A 25055-nucleotide genomic window follows, 5' to 3' on the forward strand; every position below is an offset into this window, starting at 1 on the left:
TTACTTTTACTGACATTTACCCCAAGGACATTGAAGCAGAACAGGAGAGGAAGACTAGCACGCAGACTGCCCACCCGCTCTAAGACAAGTTTTTCATCAGTGGATTTACCAACAGCTTGGATATCTGTGTAAGTGCCCGGGGTTTGTGTTTCATTGTTGCCAAGTCATGAGACAAAACCCAGTATAGCAGAGGACCAAAAAACTAGAATTTTATGAGAGGCAAGCTGACACCTACCATATACATTGGGAGAAAGAAGAAAACAGCAACAGTACATAAAGCGGTCTCCAGATTCCTGAAGTGCCACCCACCTGATCCTCTTGCATTGTGTAGTATCACAGTACTAGACAACCTGTCATACAGGCTTCAAAGGGGATACTTAGCTTAACTAAGAGAGATGAATGTGCCCACAGAACTGCACTATCCCTTCCTCTGAAAAACCAGTGAGAAGAGCAATTGCTAGATGAAATGGAAAAAAATTACCAATAACAACTCCACTTCCAGTTCTCCACTGTCTTGCACTTCACTTCATTTACGTCTGGGCAAGGTGAATGTGTAACCCTTCCAAACCATTGAAGCAGTAATTTACACTCAGTTCCACTGCATTAGCCATGAGACTGAAGAATCAGGCCCCCTCTTACAAGCAAAATGTCCCCAACAATGAATGATTGAGTAAAATATAGGCTGTGTAATTCCACTTGTTTTGGAAAACAGTCAATTTAGAAAGGTTACCACCATAAGACAGCAGCAAAAATCTGCCCCTGAACTCCCAGCATCTCAAGCCATAGCCTTGTCAATAGTACACAGGGTGCAAAAGATTATGGCCAGCTCAGGCCATTAGTTTCCTTTCTGGGCAGGAATCCCAACATAACAGATACTTATGTATATTCTGTCCTCATTTTATCTAATTACAAATATCTCTCTAGGGATGGGGAGGGGAGAAGAGGTTTGATCACACGATTTTAGGTCACTTATGCAAGGGCTTGCTGGGATATGCATTGGTCCAAAGACTGCTATAATATTTTGAAAATTCCCAGAGCCCTATAGTAAGAAAAAAATATGTGTATACATATCACTTTTTCCTATTTATATGAGTTTGTGAAACTGACCAGTAGAAAAGACTTGAATCATGTACTGCCATAAATCAGTAAGGAACATATGGAAATGTTTAAAATGCAAGGACATCGATTAACAAACAATGCCATAATGTATGTATATTTGTGTGCACGTATACACAGTTTTCTCTGAATAAGACCAACATCAGAGAAAAACGGAGTAAGTTCATTTAAAAAAAAAAATCTTTATGTTGCTCATTTGAATTTTCACTTAATGATTGCAATGCTGGTGAAAGATGCAACATTGTTTTATACTGATGAAATCTTAAGAGCCACATTTAGGCATGATTTAATTAAGTAAAACAACTTAATGTTAAGCAGAATTGCCCCTGCTTTCCCTAGATCAACATGATCTAAGTCTTCTGTAGTCCAAGAATAGGTACAAAATTTTACAATACCCATCACTATCACAAAGTACTTCAGACCTGCTCTTTAAGCATGGGAGGAGTGGAATACAGCAGAACTTCAGGAATTTCTTTTAGAGGAAAATGCAAGAATTGTTTGAAATTCATATGGAAAGACTGGAGAAGTTATTGACTGAATAATTACCTTGGAAAAGGACAGACACCCTTCAGGAGCAGAAAACAGTAGTAAGAGAAGACAAAAATGGATCTTAAAGGTCAGGAAGTATAGGGAGAATTTCTGAAGACAAGAGTTACAACTTGCAAAAGCTATTAAAAAACAGCGATATTCTTCAGACATCAAAATAAAAGCAATCAAAGGAAGTTCAGTTGCTGTGCAGTTTGAATGGTACATAGATTAAATATAATATAGGTAGAAGCCAAAAAGTAAAGGAATGATGTGCTTCACTGGAATGACTGAGATTCAAGCCACAAAGACATTTGTGCAGTCAAGGCATAAATTCTGAATAATCTTTGCCCAAGAAATGCAACATGAAATCATACATTTACTAGCAGGTTCCTTAAACAGATACTGAAAATCATGGTTGCTACTGTATTACCAAAGTATAAAATGCAAAATAAGATACTCTTTGTTAACTCTTTTAGAACAAAAGCCTTGCAAATTATTGCAGTAAGGCTAACTGAGCTAGAGTTTACTCACATCCAGTTTTTTAAGTGCAATATGATCAAGAACAGTCTTGAACAAGGAAGCTATAAAGATGAGAGATTGATACGTTGTGATAGAGTAACTTGACATCTTGCTTTCATAAGATACTTCTGAGCTATTTGGACTTTTAGAAAATGTTTCATACACTAGTATATGAGAAATTACTGAAAGTTGAGAAGAAGAGGATTGATATGACTGAAAAACTACTGAAGAGGGTTGGACACAGAAACAGTAGCTGGGTGACAGGAGGTTACTTCTGGAGTTCTAGAAAGGCTTGGTCTGGGGACTGAAATCAATATTTCCATTAATGACCTGGGCACAAAAAGTGTGTCTGCTGAGAAAAGTTAGCCACTGACACAAGCTGAAGGAACATCAAGAAAATTAGGAGCATCAGACAGGAAGAATTAGATGGAGTGAATTCAGTATAAATGTCACTTAATACCTTACAGATCATCATCTCAACAACAGCTGAAAGGACAGGAGAGGAAACAATAATATCAGTCTACCACAGGATGACTGTGAACCACCAGCACTATACAACCACAAACAAATGCAAAAGCAAGGTTTTCCCAGCAGAAAGAAGTAAAAGACAAAGTTATTGTAGAGGGCTAAACCTCACTTAGAACAGAGTACAATTGTGTCTGTTCACACTCAAGAGAGTTGAATGTGAGTAATCCAAGCTGGAGTAGAGAAGGCAAGGACAATCAATACATCAGTCGTCGAAGGAAAGGAAAAGATAGCACAGACAGCTTAGTATATCAAAATAAAGACCAAGAAGGCTTATAATATGTGACACATAGTGTCATATAAATGTACAAGTCATAGTGGAGAGGAAGACATGGAGGGAGCAATAGTACTTAAACTAACAACTCCATGTTGGCACCAGAACAAATGGGTATAAACTGGTCACAAGTAGGGCTAGCCCAGGGATTAAAATGCTATTTCCAGCCATCAGAGCAGTGGGTTCTGGAAACATCCCAAGAGGAGTAATGGGAACAAACAGTCCAAGTGGAGATTTAAGACAAGGACTTTTCAGTTTATGAAAGAGATTATCTGACATAGTACCAGAGAACTGGACATAAGACCCAGGAAGCCTTTTTTAAACTTACACTTCCATTAACTGAGCCACTGTGGTCAATTTGGTCTTTGTCTTCTTGTCTAAAAGCACCCACAGAGGAACCAATTAGTGCCAACTAGGATGGCAGCCTTTATGATATAGGTACCTACAGAAACAGGACCAGGCTCACCCAAAAACGCAAGACAAGATAAAAAGCATAGAGTCTTTAATCGGCTCTCTAGCCCAATCATGTTCAAGCCACTGTCATGGTCCCTTAGGTGCTTTGCAAAGGGAACACTAGTGCCAGCATACAAACCATTCTTCCAGAGGTGGATGCGGAATTCCCTTCAAAGGTAGTCTGTGTCAAACCCCATGACTGAGCGTCTCCCGGACGCTTCAGCCTCTAAGAACTCACTACTCTTTCATGAAGTTCTGTTAGCCAGGTACTCAGAGGAGACCTCTACACTGCAGGTGCTGCCTGGAACAACCACACAAGAACTATTAGCCAGCTAAATGAGGCCTTTTGGACAAGCAAAATTAAGACCCAAGGGAGGCAAAATGACAGAAAGCAAAAGAAATATCCAGGATTAGCAGAATCTCTTCACAGTAAGACTGAAATTTTCATTCGTTTTTGGGTGCTGTTATAAAAAGTAGTCCTTATAAAGACAAAAGCAATAGGTCAAAGTCCTACAACTCTGAAAACAGATGCATTGGAGGGAAAAAACCTGACAGGTCCTGATTGATAACCATGCTTGAGGGAAGCTGCTAGAGGAAAACTGCTGCAGCAAATGCTGCAGGGAATTATTGCTCCAAAACCCTGCTGTGGCAGAAAAGGCACATGTGGCTGCTAGAGCAGGAGATGGACATGGTTAATTGACTGGGAAAGTTTAGCAGGGAAGAAATTAATGCAAAGAGCTCACAGCCCAGGCATGCAATTTTGTCACCAAGTGAAGGAACCATTTTGCTGAAATTGCAATCCATTTTCAGGTCAGAGCCTTTCCCAAAGGCAGAGTGCTCACCCCTCATCTGTTCCTCTTCCTCCCTTCTGAGTGGTACATGGAGGAGAAGGTAGCTGGAAAGAGCAGTCTGGGAAACATACTGGCCATTAAGGCCCAGCCAGGTTTTGACTTCGCATGTGTTTAGCAGTGAGGAATTCGGAAGACATGTCAGAAGGCAGCCTCTCCTAACCCTAGGACTTTGTGGATAAGTCAGTTATGGAAACAAAACTAGAAAGTTAATAACAGGGGGAAAGGGAATTTACTTTCAGATCTACTCAGCAGAATGAGTACCTGAACCAAATATGTTTGCAGTCTGGTCAGCTGAGAATGCCAGGAGTTAGTTACTGTGGAATTACAGCAACAACACAGAAAAATTAAGTCCAAACAATTATTTTTTTAAAGTAAAGCGGAATGCAGAAGAAGACAGGACAGACACAAACACATACCACAGACCAGATAACACAGAAGATCTTATGCAGTGATGTGCCGCCAACACTGTGAGAAGTAGCCCTCACAACTGTGTTCCTTTTAGCTGGCGTCTCGGAGTCATTTTCCTCAGTAAGGGTGGACTAGATCTGGGAACTTCTTCATTTCTTCTGCATTTTAACAAAGGAGCTTTAAATACACTTACACATACTTAAAAGTAGCCATGTAAAGTAAGTTGAGTCAAACTGTTCTCACACCAATGACTTTGGATTCAATACATAAATCGTAGTGAACAGACTGGTGCACAGCATATATATTTTGAAATGCAAAAGTACTTGCCACTTGGTTCATTTCTGTGGAAAAATCTTTACGTCCCAAAAATGCCTTTATCAGCTCTGGGCACAAACCACTTCCATTAAGGATGGTTTAGCAATAATTATTGGTGAACTTCTTCCATCAGAACCAGATAGTCTTAACTCACTTTTCCACTCCTCAGCTTGGCCATGAAAGTGTTGCCAAGGAAGGATTCCCATTCACCTTCAACACATTACTCTCATACTAACACTCAACACCAAAAGCAAAGCAATGGTGAGACAACGGCTGATGATGTGACTAGTATGACCATCACCAAGTCAGATAGTGCATGCCATTCTTCCCTTCAGAAGAATGGAGGAAATAGTCCCACAAAAGGGACTATGATGCTTACTTTAAGCATGATTATAAAGTTTTTTTCTGTCCTGGCATGAAAGTGACACATACTTTATATTACAAATAACACATATTTTTTTTCTAATTCTTTCATGCTGGAATCTCCTGAAATTCTCACTGGAGGATATGTAAAGAGAAAATTCCATGTGCGAGAAATTTTATATGGCTGCTTTCTGCTCAGTTTGAAGAAATCTCACTTGGTAGAGCTACTCACAGTAGACCAAGGTAGTCTTTTGCACATGAAGATAGACTCTGCTTTAGACCTGTATTCATAGACAGGAATTAAACTACATTTTAGGAACATTCACACTAGTCAGGCTGAGTAGAGGAGGCACTAGAGTTACACCTGACTGTGAAAATAAGCTCATGACTTATCTATGTCATATAACAAGTCAGGGGGCAGACTTAATTCAGTAAGCTCTTATCTGCCATGCTGCAACCATGAAACAAAGCTGCATCTCCCTCTGCATGGAGGCAGAACACTGAGGCAAGTCTTGCTCCAAACAGCCCCAAAATGCATCACTTCATACTCTCCATCCATGCATCACCTCACAATCCCCATCCTCCTCCAAAACACCTCCATAGATCATAGACAGTCCATCCTTCCAGTCCAGAAGCCATTAAAGACTCTCGTCCTGTATGAGGGAACTGAAACAAACATTTCATTTTGGGAAATGGCTCAGGAAGAACATGTGAGGAAGCACAGCAACAAACAACACATAAGGTAGATATAAATCCAGATAAAATATTATAATCATTAAAGGGTTGCTGCTCCCTGAAGGTTGGCAAAACGAAGAGAGTTAATTAAAAGCAATCTCCACACAGTGCTGAGCTAGCCTGCCCTGATAAATCAGCAGCCGGGATTGCTCTCATAGAGGTCAATGGGGGAAAGAGGTTGGGAGGCAGGGGAAAGCGAGGAGAAGATAAAACATTTAGCTGAGACTGCTGACAAAAACAAATCAGATCTTGTGACAGAAAATTGAGAAGACTTTTCCACGTATTTACCCCATCAACACTATTTTGCTAGATTTAAACCTTGGGAATGCCTGTTTGCCATCAACATAAAACCAGCTAACCTGACGGAGGTCTCATTCATTTGTATCAGCATAGGAGAAAAGAGAAGCAAGAAGCTTTTGGAGCCTCATCCCACTGGGGAAGTATTAACATTGCTTTCATCCACATGCCACTTTATCACTGAAGGCTAACATCACCAACATTTGCAGAAGGGCACATCCTTTTTTGAGAAGCAGATCCTAAAAATGAAAGGGTCAGTCAGATATGACGGAGCAGTAGACGTATCTCAATGCGGCAACTGAGATGGTTTCTCCGTACCAGTGGAGAAAGAGTTCACTGTGAAGTCTTCCCATCACCAACCCTCACCCATCACATATCACGTCTCTTAACCTAACCCAGCTATAAAAGGTACTAACCTATGAATTAAAATTATGATCCTGATTTAATCCATATTTCACATCAATAGATACATGCTAATGAACTGGAAACTTTGAGGATAAAGAATCCACAGAAAACACAAGAACTTACGGTCTTCAATACACCCTTTAGTAGTTTAAAAAAAAAAAAAGGCAAAAGCCATGAAGGTAAGCTTGTAGATAAAAATGGGTTCATGGTATAATTTCTGATATTGGACACTGGCTAGTGATTTTTCTAACCATATTTTCTAAACAACAGCTTGAAACATGATGCACACCAAAGGAATTTAGCAGTAAAACAGCTTTCTGAACCACTGTTTCCATTATTTCTTATTCAGATTGCACAGGTTTTAAAGTAATCATAAACATAAAATATATTTGTCCCCATCATTAGCTAAACACAGTCTCTCAGGAAACAATATTGAGACCAAAATACTTGAACAGTTACAAATCCACGATTACCTTTTTCAAAACTGTTCTTAAAAATGGAAACTGAATGGAAATATGGGCATTATTTTCCCTTGAAGAAATAGTACTAACTTTTTATCTCCATGATAAGTTTCCCTATGGCACTGTTCACTGGATAGTGAACTGTCTGGGCTATAATTCCAGCCATTTTGATTTTTCTTCCAACTCTGTGACTAGCCATGTTAGGCTGTGGATCCATAGGAACACCAGAAACTGCAAAGTTCCTAGAACTAGACAAAAAATTTCATAGCCACATGACATAAAGCACTGAATTGGTGTTCACTTACTCTTCCAAAACATGAAAAGCACCCAAAACATTTTCAAGAGAAAGTTTTGTTCCAACAGCCATAATCTATCTTCCTGTGGCTATCATGAAGCCAACTCAAAGCATAAAAGCAGCATAAGCACTGTACTCTGTGTTTTGGCAGAAGTAGCATGCCCGCATCTGATCAGATCACATCAGCCCTGCCAGATGATGCGGTAGGGCAGGCTGGAATTAACCAACTCAGGGCATGGCCTTATTCCACTGCTCTGCACCTGATTTTCTTTGCACCGTCCAACCTATTTAGATATTTGAGAATTAAAAGGCAGGAAGCATTAAGCCATGTGTTTGTAGAGAATTTAGCACAAGGCTTTGTATCTCACATCACAAATGGGAATCTGACAAAAAAGAAAGGGTAAAACCATGTTACATAGAGTTCCTTTCTTTTGCATACTAAGATTTCATATGTGTTAGAGCTGGCATTTTATATTGATTTATAAAAATTATCAGAAAGCAAGTAGAGAGTTTTCAGACTGATAGAACCCTCTGCATTGTATGAATTGAGACGATCCTCAGGTTGGATCAGTTCTGTCACAACAGACTGTGACATTAAATATCACTTTGAGCCTTTCTTACTAGAAAAACATTGATGTAGTCAGTGTCCCCATCAACACCTGAGCAGGGGACTCTCTCCCAGCTACAGTTCAGCAGAACACGAAATTAATGAATCAGGATTTGGCAAGCACACGCTGCTGATCACAGCCACCTAGTGCACACTCATCAGTACCCGTCCCTGCTCTGCTCTTGCTGCTCCACTGGCTCCCTGTGAAGCCTCCCCTCAGACAGTGCTGGAGTGCCAGTAAAATTGTCCATGCGGCTGGAATTGTAACTCTCTGACCGCACCCGTTGCAGGCAGGTAACCTGAAAACTGAGACACATGCTGACATAGTTCTGCTATTTCCATACTGGAGGGGATGGGGGTGTGAGAAGGATATTTGCCAGCAGCCATTGAGACACTGCATTATTCTTCTCTGAGACATCTGCTGGGAATCTGTGGTTAAAATATGCTCTGCTGGGAAATAAACTATATCTAACAATTAAAAAAAAGTATCATGCTTCTAATAATTTAGACTATTAAAGATAAATAAGGATTTTAGTCAGTATTCAAGCACTCACTTATGATATTTGTATTACATGTCGCTCAGTTTAGACAGTAAAAATAAACTATGCAGTTCTTTCTTATGAAATAAGAAAGGAAAACCACTTTCTGCTTCTTATGCAGTAGTCCAGCATATTTGAGTTTGTTCCACAAATTGTAGAGAAGTTTTTAAAGAAATGAAAGAAGCACTTCCATCTGAAAATTTTTGTTTTAAAAAGAAAGGTATTCTAAAAGTATGATTCCTTTTAGATTGTGTTGACAAGTTAACTTTCCTTATAAGAAACAAACCACTGTTAAAACCGAGACCTGCACTAAGGAAGCAATTAACACACCTCAGTCTCTGCATCCCAGGTAAAACTGTCAGGCAAAGCCAGAAGTACAGTCCTAATGAAGCCCTCAGAACAGGCCTTAAGCAATGTTGCCTTGGTGCTGCTCATCTGCACATGGGAGTATGTCACCCCAGACAGGGAAACCTCAGATCAGAGGTTGGTCTCTCCAAGGGAAAAAAACATCAACTCCCGGAACAGATTCATTCCACTTCTACAAGTCCTCAGGGATAAACAATACAGGGATGGTTCTTGCTTAAGGCAACATCACATACAGACAACAGTGATGAGCCCAGAATAAATACCAAGATTGTAAAATTGATCTACTGAGCAAAGAAATTCAGCTCTGACATGAAAGACAGAGTGAGAAAACTCCAGACTCAGCAAATTACAATCCTAAAAGAAGGTTTATTCACAGCCAGTTGGGGCATTGGAATGCCTCATTTCAGGACAGCAGAGGTACAGCCAACTGTTGTAAGCTGCAGAAGACAGATATACAAGATGGACAAAGTCTGCTCTTGAGAGCAACCTCCAAATATCACGCTTCCAGTTTTAGGAAAGCAGAGGAAGAAATCAATTTTCATTAAGCTCCACAAAGGATAAGCCACATTACCTTCACCATGACTCAGACAGAAGACAGATCTCCATTTTGCTCTGTGTACCTGACTTCCGCATGGTCTGTGTAAACTATTCCCACTTGGACACTATGAATGCTATCTAATGGGTATCATGCATCTAGCCCATTGGACATGTGTTTACCTTGAAATTATTACGCCCTCCAAAAAATCATACCTTTGGGCCTCTGTAGCACAACCCAGATAGCTCAATATTGCTTTCACACACCACAAATAATATGCTTTTAAAACTTTTTATTCAGTGGCAGTTTTGAGATACAACCTCCATCCATTCACACAGCTAGACAGACTGAAAGGTTGGGAGACCAACAAAACAAAATTACAAAAGCACTGCAACAACTAATCACGCATAAGCAACTGGTGGAACCAGATATAAGACTGAAACTAGTAACATAACATTTATCAGAGCCTCTCATATTCAAGCCAGTGTATCCTCCGGTCTTCTTAACTTGGCTTTTTGGCCCTCCAATGACTTTGGTTTTATTCTTATGTTCCCCTGTGTAAATATAGTAACATTCATGCCCTGTTTTTGCTAAAAGCTGATGCTGAGATGTAGAAAATACAGTTTTCATGTGGACAACAATTTTGATTTGAAATGTGTCACACTAGGGCTCATTTATGTTTTTAAGTAACATCAGAGCCACACTGGAAGTGCTGAAGAGGTTTTGTACATGATTTAATGTGACCAACAAACCCTGTTCTGTCAAGCAGAAGAAAATTCCCTTCTGCAAATCCATGTTAAAATCACCTCCACATCACTTGTAAACACTGAACTAGCAACCTACTTTTATTGCTTCCACCTTACACATTACACTTTCACTTTAATATTAAAAAATCAGCAACCAGGTGCTTATGCAACATCCAAAAAAAAAAGAAAAAAAAATCAGTCTTCATCACCACCTAATCAGGACATAGGGCTGTTACAGGCACACGTAATGGGATACGGAACCTTCCAGTTGAGTTCCTAGCCTGAGTTCAAGCCAGAGTAATCACTAATAAATACTCTTGCCATACAAGAACCCAAGGCCCACACTGGTCTCTTGCCAATGTGAAACAGGGATCTGAACATAGACTACTTCTTCACAGCTGTCTCATGCCACAGAATTCATCATCACAAGGAAGGCCATGTTGGCAGCCCAGGGGTCGAAGTTAGCTGTCAAGACAATTTTATCTGAGAATACTGGAATTGGAAAACTGACTGCTGCTGTGTATTTGCAGTGGGAATGCAGAGACAGAACAGGCCTGCTAGGGTTTATGATGTCAGCTCTAGCACTGTGCACACAAATCTGTGATGATCTGGTCCACAAACACCTGGCAGAAAATAAGTGTCCCCAAGCACATCAAAGTTATCCAACAATGCAGTCAGCATGCAAGTGAACTGGCCTAACAGTTGAGCCTAAGTTAGCCCCTTTTGTCCCAGAGGCTGTCCTGAGCAAAAGGAAAAGCACTGGCACTGCTAAACTGCCAAACTACTGCAAGGCAGCAGCCCCTTTGGTGAGCGTCCAGGCACAGCACTATACAGCATGAGGGATCTCACATGCTGAAATGGCAACAGCCTAACATATGTTCCATTTAGTATGTTTAATTGACAACCTGAAATAAAAGTCAGCTGTGGGAGTAAAGACAGATAAGGGTGAGGGGAAACCAGCTCCTAGACAAGACTTTGTGAATTACAAAGTCTTAATTATATTAAATTCATTATGGTACCATATGCACATCCCTAATATGGCAGAGAAGGAGGAAATGGGACTAGATGCTAAAACTGGAAGTTGAAGGGCTACATTCTAGACTTGATCTCTTAGAAAGTTGCTGAACCACTTCGTCCTAGATTAGCCATCCATAAAACAAAGGCAATAATCCTTTCTTCACAGGGGTATTGAGAGGTTTAATTAATTAATGTTTGCAAAGTCCATTGAGATTTCTGACTGACATTTCAAGTAATTCAGAGTACTTTTAAAATGTTTTTTTTTCTTCTACTGCACCACTCAAATGTTGTCATATTAAGATATCCAAAGGAGAAGAAGGTGGAGAGAAAAAGCATGGAGATAGGTACACAAACTAGTAGGAAAAAAAACCAACCCAGCAAACTCGGCACGTCAAATCCACTGCTGTCCCATCAAAGCTGTCAGAATACTGCCACTTCTACAGATGAAGACTGTGTTTCTCCAAACACCTGCCACCTTTACCTTGCAGATGTGTTAAACTTAGATATTTTTGCCTGTAGCACCATGTTGGTAAACAACAAGGTAATAAATGGCAGAAATAACAGGCAGTCATGTCAGGTTGATTGGATCACCAGAGGAAGTGAAGGAGAGAAGAGCATAGGAATGAAAGCACCAAAAGAGAACCAGAAAGTGAGAAGAGAGCGCTGGACAGAGAAAGTGGCAAGTTGAGTGTAAGAAGAAGCCAATCATTAATAAGGGACTCCAGGTACAGAGCTATTCTATGAAATGCATTCCCACAGATGCGCAGGTACACTGGAATACATTATCCAGAGAGACTAGTCTAGCGTGAACAAGGCCACATATGTGTCCCAGTGCCAGAGACAAACTGAATATTGGACACTCTTAAACGCACAAGCACACACAAGGAGCTGCTTGATACCTGAGCTGGGATTTCTCAGTCTCTACATTGTCCCCCATCTCGGAGCAAAACCTTTGTGTGGCCAGTTTCTGTAGGGGGCGTTTGTGGGTTCTGAGATACAATCAAAACGCAGACAGAGGAAATGCAAATGTCATTCAGCTCCCGTTCATTGTCAGGAAGGACACATGAGGATAAAACACTGTGCATTGCATCCCTCCTTTATTATGTGTCCTACTGCTTTTGTCCTAATTTATCCCATGCATAATTTATCCACATGTGTATTGTTTCCCGATCAGCAACTTTAAAGAATAAGTGAAAATTATAAAATGTTTTATTAAACAAGTTGTCAACAAAATTGCAGATGGTGTCAGACAGCCAGTACCAATTCCGCGTCCTCCACATAGCCTTAGTACTTAAAAAGGCACACCGAGAAAAGCGAACCCAGCACTTGATGTCTATTGTTTCCTCCTCTCACACCCCCCAGGGGCGAGGAGAGGAGAAGGGAGCTAATTATAAATGGCCTCATCCTGTCCTCCCCGAGTTTAGCAGCAGCAGCGGGATCGGGCCCCAATTCATTTCGGCACAAGCAGCCCTTCGGCAGGATCCGCCGCGACTGCTGGGAGCCCCACGGTGCCGCGAAGTGCGAGGCGACGAGGCGAGGTCCCATCCGCCGGCGGGGCGGGGGCCGGGGTCGCCCGGCATGTTCCCGGGGCCGCGGCCGCTCCCGAGAGCTCGCCGCCTCGCACCCGTCGTCGCCAGAGGCCACTGAGCCCGGGCTTCCCCGCCACCGGCAACACACGTCCGCGGCTGCTCCCGGCCCAGGTGCGGAGCCGGGCGGTGCGGCCCCCGGCGTGCGGTGCCCGTGCCAGGGCAGCGCCCGGCGGTCGGGAGGGGCGCGGGAAGAAATCGCCCTCGCCTGCACAAGCGTCAAACCTGCCGTCGAACGGGGGGGGCAACGCCGCCTCTTCCGCGCGGTTTTCAGAGTATGTTCCGTCCCTCGCCGCCCACCCATGAGGATACTCGGACTTCTTTGATTAACCCCCTGGCAACTGCGCTCCTCTCTCCCCGCGGATTCTCGTACCCGAGAGAGCGGGTAAATGAAAGCAAAGGTTTTCTGCCAGGACGGAGCAGGAGATAAACATGTCAGCACCCCTTCCCAGCTCGAGGCTTTCCTTTCCCTCCGGATCGCAGAGAGACAGCCGCAGGAACCCCTGGAAAAACCTTCAAGTGTTTTTCCAACTCCAGCCGGAGAGACTTGAGTTGGGGAAAAAAAAAAAAAAAAGAAAAGAAAAATCTCGCAACCCTAATTTCATCTCGGAAAACTCGAAGGTATAAAAACACCCACTCAGAGCAGCCAGAAAGTGCAAACGAAGCGTCACCGCCAGGTACTGTGCTTCCCTGCTTTACTAGCAAGAGCGCTGCCCCCGTTAGCAGGGAAGTCGTTTGAAAAAGGTTAAGACAGCTCCTCTCCCCACATACGCTGCCAAATCCCACTCTCCCTAATGCCTTCGGGGATTAGCGGCGTGCGCTGCAGACCACAAGGAAAATAAAGGACGCGATCCAGAAGACGACAACCGGCTCCCGTGGTCCCCCTCGGAAATCAGCCTTATTTGCAGACCAGGAACCCCGGAATACCTCCGCAGCAGAAGTACCTGCCCCCTTCCTCCCTCCCTCTCTCGAGCAGGGGTCAGACCCCGTTCGCGCAGCCCTCGGCGGCTTGTGCCTGCTCTCAAGATGGAAACACAATCAACTCTCTTCCCCACTTTGAAAAGCGAAAGCCTGTCATATGCAAAACAGATCTCCAGACTTCCTGCCCCAAATCAGCGACCGGCAGTCCCGAGCCATTCATTTCACCCAAGTCTGCTTCCCTCCCTCTCCTCTTCCCTCTCTCTCCCATAGGAACGCCGAGGAGCGCCGGCAGTGCCCCCGCTGCCCCGCTTTTCCGACCGTCCAGCCGTGGAGCGACGGGGGACGCTCCGCTCCCCTTCGCCAAGACATCCTAACTCCCCAAAGATTTGCGGAGGTAACTCCGAGCCGCGGTGGGAGCGCGGAGGCTCCGCGCTCCGAGCGCCCCCCCGGGCCGGTGCTTGCCCCGCGGAGCGCGGCGGCGCGGGGCGACTCCGGGGGGCAGCGCGGCCAGGACGTGTCAAGTGCGCGCACCCCGCGGGACGCGGCCGCCGCCAGCTCCGCGCTGCGCCCCGGGAGCGCCGGGCGGGCATCCCGCCGCCGCCACCGCCCCCCGCCCCGCCGCCCCCCGCCCTGCGCCCGGGCTCCAATTAACCCGACAATTTTTTCCTCGTTAATTTCGGCGCGAGCCGCGGGGATGTGTTGCACAAAAAACGAGCGAGTCGCTGGGGCAGAAAGGAGGGCGGAAGGAGGGACCCGCCGGGAGGCTGCCGGCACCCGGCTCCGGCTGGCAGCCAGCGCCGGAAAGGCGCCTTTTTTCATATTTAAACCACGCGGAATATGTACATTTTTGATTCCTACTTACGCTTTCAGGGGGTTGTGAATGACAGTCGCCATTTTGCTACAATGTAACAGAATATTGTGTCTCGGAGTTCTAAAGGTTCGCTCAGGGGAAGCGGCCAGCCAATGGCAGCGCGGCATACCGGCCCGCCGGCCAATGGCGCGCCGGGGGCGGGGCCGGGGCGCTGCTGGTTATTAGGGGAGCTGTCAAAGCCCAGAGGTCACTCCCTCTCCCTGGAACTGCTGCCGAGCAGGTCTTAAAGGGGCAGCGCCGCCGCCGGGGCCGCAGCCGCGCCGGGGGGCACCCAAGGGCTCGGGGCGGCCGGGGGGACACTTCTCCGCCGCTCTCCAGCTCCAGTTCTAACGCTCCGCACCGCGAGAGGGAAAGCCCGGCTCGCTCCTCGCCCCCTCGCACGGCCGCCGCTGCCCCCCCGTTCCACAGGCAGAGTGCCCCGCCGGGGGAGCGAGCCCGCGCCGCCCGGTCGCTCCGCATGCTGCCCGGCAGCGTCCTCCCCGGGCTGCTTCCCTCGCTCCACAGCCGCGCTCCCTCCCAGGTCTCCGTGAGCCGCCGGCGCTGGCAGCGGCTTCAGAGCAACGCGGCTCCCCCTCCCCCAGGAATTTCCCTCTCCCTGTCAGTCATCCCGGCCCGCAGCCCCTGCGCCCTTACATAACGCGCGGCGGCCGGACCGCCCGCCCGCTCGCCCGGCCCTGCACGGCCCGGCTCGGCTCTCACACAGAGCAACTTCTGGCGCGCCAGGAGCCGGCCCTCCGCTCCCTCCGGCACTGGGAGCCGCGAGGGAAAGAGCCCTGACCCGCGTTCCCCCGGACGGGCGATGAGAGGAGCGGGAGGCTGGACCCCGAGCGCGACTGGGAGCTGGCAGAGTCCATTCCTGGGGAAGCAGCAAACTCCAGGAAGTCTGGGCTTACCTGCAACTAATTAAAGGAGCTTGCGAATGAATTATGGAGCATGACCCGAGTGATTTAAGAGGTGTCAATCCTAATCTCACTCTCAGAAGTAAATCCACTGAAGTTCACGAAATTATGCCAGTGTAAATTAGGCGTCAACAAGAGCAGAGTCAAACCAACAAGTTTCCTCCTTGTCTGATAGTAACATCAACTTTGTCATCTCATACTTCTCTCCCTCCCTCAAAGGTCTCATCTCCCTTCAGGCATCCTCTATCCCTTTAAAAAACACAGCCAATCACCACCAAAACCAAGGCTGCCGTTCTTCACATCTGTATTACCAGAAGAAATTCAACTAAAAACAATTAAAACACACTGCTGTAAAAGCAGTAAAAGGGAGGAGACTAGAGAACTAATTTGATTCACAACTTAAAGAATAAAAGAATGAAAGTAATGATGTTTCTGAGATATTAGGGTGCTAACAGAAGCAGAAATAGCAATCTTCCTGAGCTAGTGGGCTGAAATTGAAAAGGTGAAGCAAACAAAATCTCTTGCTCAATTGTTTGACAAAATAAAACTCTCCAATAATGAGGCAAAAGAGAAGAGGGACAGAGAACAGAAAGACAGAGAAATTATTATTCACAGTCCGAAAGGGGAGATGAGACTAATGAGAATGAGGTTTGCATCAAAAGTTTGCAAAAAGTTGAAGTTTAAGGTCTGTCTAGGATCCCTCTTTCCAAAACACTGCCTACTCCAGCTACTAGGTCAACCTAGGTACTGTGCCAGTCATATATCCCTGGAGGGAATTATCTCTTCCATCAAAGCAATCTAAGCCATTTGGTTACAGGCACTGCTTAGGAGAAATAAGCTTTCTGTCAGCTGGAGAGTTGCCAAGATGCTGAGATCTATCCCAAAACAGTTCTGGGAAGTAATCTTTAAGAACGTTTCCATTATCATATTACATTATATTATTTAATATAGTAGTAGCCCAGGTGACATTGAATGTGACTTCAGACCCTCCTGTTCAGTACTCTCACTGCTCACAGGAAAAGCTAACCACAAACTGCCGAGTTGTCATAAGCACACAGTTGATGTACGTGCTGCAAAGAAACAAACGGCTTAGCAGGCACCTGAACTGGTGACCGTGGACTAGCAACCTATACTGCATTTTGCTATTACGAGGATTTCTGGTTCAACTTTTCATGTTGCCACTACACTCACTCAACAGCAAACATTTTAGCAAGCATTTACCCTAGGATGGGCAATATTCACTTGTGGGATAACAATGACTTTGCTTCACACGTAAGAAAAAACAGCCTGGAATCGTAACACACTGCAGAACCAGAGACAGATTTGTGCAACTGAGAAAAGGCCCCAAAATCCAGCCAAGCTCTAGAAAGCCCTGAGATTTTCTAATGAGAACTGGTGACATTTTCAGAGAATTAAGAAAACCTGTTTGAGGTCATTTTTAAGAGTTTAATGAGTCCCTCTGGTCCTGTTTTGTTGGATATATAGGCCCATTCCTGCTCTTCAGGCAAAGAGCTCTTGGTGCAGCTTGGCAGGGAGCGTATTGCAAAAATGGGATTAAGCCACACGTGCTTCCCTGGCTGCTACTGTTATTCAGACGTTGGGCCTTTATCAGTACCAGCAAAAGCAACGAACAGTGAGAACAGGCACAGATGACCTTGGACTGTTGATAGCCCTTTTCCCAGGCAGACCCCACGCTCCTGGCCAGGAGAACCAGTCAACAGCACTGCCTCGCTCAGAGGAATCTCCAGGATGCTCAAGGACAGAGCTGCTATATCAGCACAGCGGAAAGTCTCACCCACGGTAATAAAGACCTCAGGCTTTGTTCACAAGTCCATATAATTTTCCTACCATGTGTTTCATTTAGAAAAAAAAGAGGCACAGAGCACTGAGTGGCATTTTGCTTTTAACAAACTTTATTAATAAAAATTTTATGCCATGCCATAGTTACCTCCATTTTCACATACACACCAGTCCATCAGGAGCAGATCATTTATGAGCTAAATTTTTAGATTAAATTTTCCTCTGATTTTACTGTACTGTAAGTCAGTAATCAATAGTCTTGCTATTGTTTTACACCCTACAGGACCAACACGTCTCAAACACACTCAATTACACATATGCTGAGTTACAACTTTAGGATTTTTACAGTTCTACATAGCTACTGTTAGTTTAATTCAGACTAAGCTGAAACATAACAAGGAGGTTGCAAGAAAGTATAATTTAGAAGTAAATAATTTAGAAGTATTTTGCATAAAAAAACCTAGGTGGGTGTATTTTTAACTAGAGGTTGCCAAATGTGTGGACAGCCAATATATACATTTTGAAAAAGGAAGGTAAGTTTTGACATAAATCTATTGGGGTAAGATCTATAACATTAACACAAGGTATAGGCATACTGCATCTATAATATTGGAGTGAGCAGGGTTTTAGAAGATACAGAACTGTACCTGATCTCTACCCAAGTAGAACATGGTGTTGTGTCTTCTCAGTGTACTGGGAAGTGTCATGTCTCATAGAACATAACACTGCTCTCCTGATCCACCTCTGTTTCAAACATTTTTACTATTTACATAATGCAAGCACCTTGACAATTTCTGTGAGGTCTCAACAATATTCCTGTTCACCCTGGAAAGCCTTATTTTGGCTGACAATATTTCACTGTGAAAGAATTTTTACCTGGCATTTATTATCTCCTGCTTTCCTTTTTATTTTATTAGGTTTTAATGTAGAGTTGCTCTTTTCTGGAGGGAGGGAAAGTTAGGTTCTTATTATACATTCCTCAACTCTTGTGAATTGGAAAGTGAAACAAACTAGACACTGACACTGAAAGCCACAAATCTAATTTTGCTATGGAGGGAAACATAAAAGACAAAGCTGAAAAAAAAAAAGAAGTGGTTTCTGGTAGATTAACAACAGTTTAATGTTCTCAGATATTTCCAGCAATATACAATTTTATTTTCTTTATATATATTAATATGCAAAGTACCAGATTCATATAGCTTTAAATATGAGAGTGCAGTAATGTAGTTTGTTACAGCAAAACAGGGCCCCACATGCACAGGTATCCTGCAAGAAATTTGAAGTCTTAACCCCTTTTTATTTATTAAAGCTGTGCAGGCATCTCTCATACACTGTTTCTTGTCAGCCCTCCTCCTCACTTTCTTTGATCTTTATCAATAGTTGCTTAGCTGAAAGAGGAGGAAAAGATATCAGTGTCAATGTTACAGACTCAACACCAGCCGTCTACAGACACATCACCAAAAAATTTACATAGTCAGCATAACAAAGATAACTATGGAGCTACACAGAGTCAAAATTGGCGCCAACAAATCATTCTTCACAACAATGGGAACTGCATTCTTGGAAGGGACTTCAAATTTTTATTTTTTTTCTAAGCAAAATTTCCCCTGTATAGCTATAGCAACAATTCTTGGATGCCTTTAGTCTAGCTTGATTTCAGGCCTGATTCTGAGTTCCCAAAGTACACCTGGATTGCTTCTATGCTGAGGTCTGGACTCAAGCCCCTTTATTTTTTTAGCGGGATGTTTTGATAAAATAAATATATTTAAACACTAAAGAAGAGTCTCTACTATTAAGAAGTACATTGAGGCCTCAATCTGAAGCTTTCAAAAGTTTGGGGAGACAGAAGTTTTTTAAGGTTCCAGAGTCTGGCTCAAATCTGTCCCCAATTTAACGAACTGCTAAAAGTCTATTTAGTGTGGCTTCCAGAAGATTCTTTGCCATGCATTGTTCTTAAATTTCCCCAACAACAGAAATAAATGTTATAAACAAGCTACTTCAAAAGGGGAATACAACTTTGTTGTAGCCACTGCAATACCATAGTACTAGTAGGGAAAGGAATCTAATAAAACAGACATATGCTCTGAAGAGCACACATTCAATAACTATGGTTGTCCTCTCCATGAGGGGAGTCACTGGTAAAATTTAGAAGGGTCAAAACTGAGTTCACATCACAAAGCTCATGATTTACACATCCAGAGTCACAGGTCTGTCTGTCTTAATTTCTTAAGTGAGTAATTAGCTGGGGGGAAAAAAATTAAAGGAAAAAAGAATAAATAAAAATAAAATAATAAACAAAAATAAAGGAAAAAAGAATAAAGAAAAATAAAAGAATAAACAAAAATAAAGGAATAAAGAAAAATAAAAGAATAAAGAAAAAGAAAACTCCTTTGGGAGTCCTTTTCACTCTTTCCTGCATTAAAGGTAGGGAAAAGTGTTTCTACAGTACATCCATTAATGGTATACAGAGGTGGTACCCTGATTCATCCAAAATAATGGTGTATCCTGTCTCCATCTATTCCTGGTGCAAGGATGAAAGGAACTTTCTAAGGTGCCTTAAATTTCAGAATGAGTAGGTGGTATAGATTAGGGCACAACTAATAGGCAGAATCTGACTCTCCAAAAAAGTTTCTTATCACTACTCTGAATAGAGTCCTGAGATACTGTCTACCTATGGTATTCACTGCCTTTAAAGACAGACTTCAAATGTAGCCTAAAAGTGGTGTAACATGACTTCCTCTTGCCTGTGAGGAGAAAACAGAATATAATACCTTCTTAATCAATCTTATCTCTAATAAGCACAGAGCACACACCATAATTTCATCATTAAGATTTTAAGACAGGTTTAGCATTTGGATTGAGAATAATGAATAGCACTCTACCTGAGAGAATTAACAGCTGAGAAAAACATAAAACCGCCACATTCATCCAAAGAGAGTGCTAACTTTGAATCTGCTGTTGATTTGAACAGCTTCGCCTTTTCTTCCTTACTGATGAGACCATCTCAAAGAAAGGAATGAGTATGTGACTCTCTGCTTACTCCACTGTGGAGACTTTTTTTTTTTAGTAGAGTGTGCAGAACTGAACTGTCCAGACATAGCTTGAATGTAATGACTTGTTTTCTTTCAGTATTCAAGTTTTCTTGTTTACTGAGTGTATTTTGGTCTTTGGAACAAACACCATCATAAGCAGGCTGCTTTTGTAGCACATACAGGAGTTATATAGCTTAAAACAAAACTATGCCTTTTAACAATACTGAAAATTAGATTTAGCATGAAAATGTCTCACCTGCTAATTTTTTTTTAAGTTTAATATTATTTGTGAAATGTTTTTAATTTCAAGGGTTTTTTTTTATAATTTTAATAACACCTTCAAGAGTTTCACCCTCTCTTCCATATAAATATGAAAGATTTACAGTATTGCATCCTTTAATTTTTTTCTTTCCTTATGTTTTGTTCCAATCTGTAACTTAAAATATCTTCCACTTTGTAAAAATTCAAAGAAAAAATCTGATGGGGTGGTTGCAGTGGAAAGAAAAACATTCACATAAACAGCAGTTTGGAATCAGTGAGGAGATAAGAAGGCACTAGCTCATTTTATTGCATTGATTGACCAAACACCAGAGGAAAATTCAAGTAAGGAGGAAGTAAGACAACTCTTGTTTAGCTATGGTTTAAATCCTGCTAAATAGAAACAGCTTTAAAAGTGTCACAAAATTGTTTTTCTATTTCCCATCCAACTTTTCGTTGGTAGAGAAGAGAAACAACAGAAAGGTACAGACTGACCTGCCTAAAATACTGGTTTAGGTCAAGCCTAACTTTAAAAGTTGATGACTGCAAATTTCAGTGAACAAATGCAGTACTGGTATAACATAAAATTGATCCTGGGAACCTATTAGAGAAAGTTATTGCAGTCAATGTCACAGTGGAGCCAGCCCTGATTTACCTGCCCACAAATCTCCCCAGCTTGAGCCTATGGAACTAATCTGATACAATTTTCCCCAATCCAGACAGGATCTCAGATCAGAATTCTCCCCTTCAGAATAATTTTGCTGATACTTTTTAACAGAGGTAGCCACATTGGTAAAATCCCTTACATAAAACTAGTGTTGCCATGGGCAGATCTTTACTTGTTGGGCTTTTTTGTTTGTTTTCCTGTTTGTTTATTTTTTAAGCAAGGGTGGAGCAGCTTTGCTGCCAGGACACCTCATTCGAAGGCAGTAGCCACCTCTCCAGCAGGAAGCTCTGCCACACAACTCTTACTCCAGCAACTCTTCTCACACATCTAAGCCCTTGTGTCAAGTCTTCCACTCGTTTAGGCTTTTGCTTGAGTTGACAGGCCTTTGCTGACACTTCTACTCTGTGCTGCCTCAGCAGAAAGCACCTAAGAAGAGCTTGCCAAAGTTTATTATGAAATTCCAAGCAAAGAAAAAAGGCTCATGGGATACTGCTTGATGCAAGGCCCATAATTTTGCTCCCTCTGATGATGCTTATTAGGCTATTTCTAAGACTATCCTGTGGATAGTGCCTCATGCCTAGTGCAGGATTTACCAGGCATATATAGACATAGGGACAGTTTCTCATCTTTCATGTGTATTACTAATATGGGCCTACTGCCTTTAGCTACTATTTATCCCAGTATCCATAAGAGTAGACTTACACAGGCCTCATTTCGAAACCCACAGTTAACAACTGTTACGAGGGAGCTCAAGTAGGCTACAGAGGCTCAAGCTCCCTAACCAGTATAATCATGAACCACACACTCTATCCTTCACATTAGCTACAAGTAGCATTCATACATATATATGTGACACATCTTCAGATCTCAGGCTGATGGGACAGAAGAGATTGCTACTCAAGAGCTGAGAGCAGAATACAAGTCTAAACACAACACCATCACATAAATCTTACACTCTCCATCATGTCCACTGTGCCACATGCAAAAAATCCAAGTTTTCTACCTTGCTATTCCTTCCAACTCCTACTTCTAATGGGGCATTTTTTGTTTGTTTAAAAAGTCAACAGCCAGCTAGGAGCATGCCGGCCTGTACATTTGAAAAAAGAAGGCACAAGCATCTTCAACATCAGACAAAAAATCCCACCAAACATACCAAATGAAACCTCATAGGATTTAGAATGTTTTGGCACCTGTCATGCCCAGGAATGATCAAGTACTACAGTTTTTCAACTGAGCAAAGCGTTGTAAAGCTATGTGTAAGATCAATCACCTACTTCATATATGTTGAATTCTGCACTCACTTGCAAAACCCAAAAGGTTTGCCAATCTCAGACACAGCAGAATGCTTCCTCTCATCTGGTATCTATAGCTAAAGTCCTTATGAAATATGAATTAAAATCATTAGAGAAACTTTGATAGAATAAAAACATCTACAAAGAACAATATTGCACTTGGTCCTGCAATGCTCCATCTTGCATAAAGTAGAATAGCTTACCAAATTATTTTCTTAGGAGAGATTCTTCCTGCTTGGCTCCTGCAAGCATCAGCATCACACTACAAAATGCAAGCAAGCAGGAATCTGGCTTTCAAGAAACCTATGCAGCCAATGGCCACAAAATAAAGCCTTATGATTGCTCAGGTTACTATGCTCCAGAAATGGTACAGCAAGCATAACCAACCTGCATTCTTTTCCACTCCTCTTCAGCTCTGCAACAGCTTTTTACTCCTTACAAGCCACTGGCTAGTTCCTCTCCAAGTTCTTTTTATTAAAACCCTTTATCTCTCCACACAGTAATAATTTCTCCTAGCAATCATGACCATCCACTTTTTTTGTTCTTCTAGACATAGGCATTGGCCATATCCACTTCAGGAGAAGGGGAAGAATAGCACCACAACACTCTGAATTGTACTTGCACTTGCTGTGGGAGAGAGGAGCTTGTTGCTTAAGATCACTCTGATATCAGACAAGCAATGTCTGATCTTACTCTATTTATATACTTGGAATAATTCACTAGCTAACACTTTTCCCAGCTAAATGCATGCCCACCTCCTGAAATGGATTCAAACTTCTGGAGCATGGAGGTTACACAACAAGGGTAAGTATGCAAAGCCTACTGCCAGAGACATGCAGCTGTTTCCCTCACTCACACTCCCTCCTTCTGATTATTGAACATGAGAATCCCAGTTGTATTCCAGATACAAATGCAAGCATGTTATATTCCAAAGCCAGGCGCTATTCCAAACTGGAGTGCTGAGGACATCCAAGTTTAGCCTACTTGTTACCATAGCCATCAAGAATGCTGGGACCATAGGCATTCATTTTGCAGTTACTGCATATTTAATTTCACACACAGAAATATTAATGCTCTAACCCACCAAAACAGACCATATTCTTACAGAAATATTCTAATACCTCTGCTTAAAGGCTTACGGAAGCCCTGTGCTGTTTCCAAAAATCATATTAAGAAAAGTAGACCCTAGTTCAGCAAAACACTAAGATATTTGTCTATGCATAATCATTGATACCATTCATTTGCTAAAGGTGAGCAATACTATTAAATACCTTGTGGAAACAAGCCTCAGAAGAGAGGCCACACAGGTATCAGCTAGGACTGGAAAATAATTTAGGAAGCAATAGTTGCAGAAACCTGGATTTTATAAAGAAATTATCTAGAATCACAGTAGGATTATATGACTAATGCAGAGTCACTAAGTCTAAGAGCCCAAACAATAGGACACCTTGGAAAGGCAGACTGGAGTATTTTAGAATGCTGTAATATAGTTGTATAAGCCTCGATTCACATAGCCTAAATTCCACATGGGATCCTGTGTCTAGTGTTTCCTATTAGGTAACTCTGGGAGTTATTGGATTCAGAGGCCTAGCTTTGGTCTCCTTAAGGCTGGACGTTTGGGCTACAGATGTTAAAAACAAACAGAAAAATCCCTGCCGGTAAGGTTCTGTTCCCATTTATAATAAGCAATTCTAACCTAAAGGCGTGGTTCTGCCAAAGTCGCCTTCAACAGGAGGAAGGGTTGTCCAGCATTGTCACAATCAAATCCAGTTTATTCTGCCAGTAAGATTTATTCTGCATTATAGTGGTGTACGCTCTAGCAGAATATCATCTCTGTTTATATAGAGGGTTTAAAACATATGCATGCTACTGTTCAGATCTGCTGTGCAAATTTTCATATACTGTTCTCAAAGTCAACCCAGAGGAGAAACTGGTACTATCTAATGTTGGTATTAAGAGTTGAAAGTTCTGACCCAAAAAGTCAGCATTTCTTTATATCCATAAGTGCAAAATTTGGCCCAGACACAGTATTTCTTTATGAAAGCGTGGGCTCAATAAAAGCAAAAAGACAGCCCGAAAGAAACCTGCTAAGAGCAACGTGCACGCAATTCTGTCCTGCTACACGGCCATTGCTCAATATATCTGCTAACTCCCCGAATACACAATACAATACCGCGGGCGTGTCCGAATTAAGGCTCGATGTGTGTAGTACGTACGGTGACTAGCTCTGGGCGTGAGGCGTTTGAGGTCACAGAAAACCCCGCACGGCGTATTCCCGCCTCTTAGCCCTTCCTCCTCTTCCTCCTGCCCCGCGCTCCCCGCCCCGGCGCACCTGGGCGGGCGGCGGCGGGGCGGCCCTGGCGCGCCCCCGCGC

General features: G+C 42.8%; 1 protein-coding gene across 2 annotated transcripts in view; it reads right to left on the reverse strand.

The window, feature by feature from the left end:
- The window catches only part of DPF3 (double PHD fingers 3), a 170299-nt gene extending 155501 nt beyond the window's left edge, over positions 1–14798 (reverse strand). The window contains exon 1 of one of the 2 annotated variants that reach the window (XM_017809995.1): positions 14725–14798. In XM_017809995.1, the coding sequence (XP_017665484.1) occupies positions 14725–14756 (32 nt within the window). In that variant the 5' untranslated portion in view covers positions 14757–14798. The remainder of the gene's footprint in view (positions 1–14724) is intronic. The other variant, XM_017810005.1, reaches the window with a different exon arrangement.
- Positions 14799–25055: the final 10257 nt, after the last annotated feature.

The sequence above is a fragment of the Lepidothrix coronata genome, unplaced genomic scaffold, assembly GCF_001604755.1.
Source record: "Lepidothrix coronata isolate B3197 unplaced genomic scaffold, Lepidothrix_coronata-1.0 Scaffold1, whole genome shotgun sequence".
Lineage (NCBI taxonomy): Eukaryota > Metazoa > Chordata > Aves > Passeriformes > Pipridae > Lepidothrix > Lepidothrix coronata.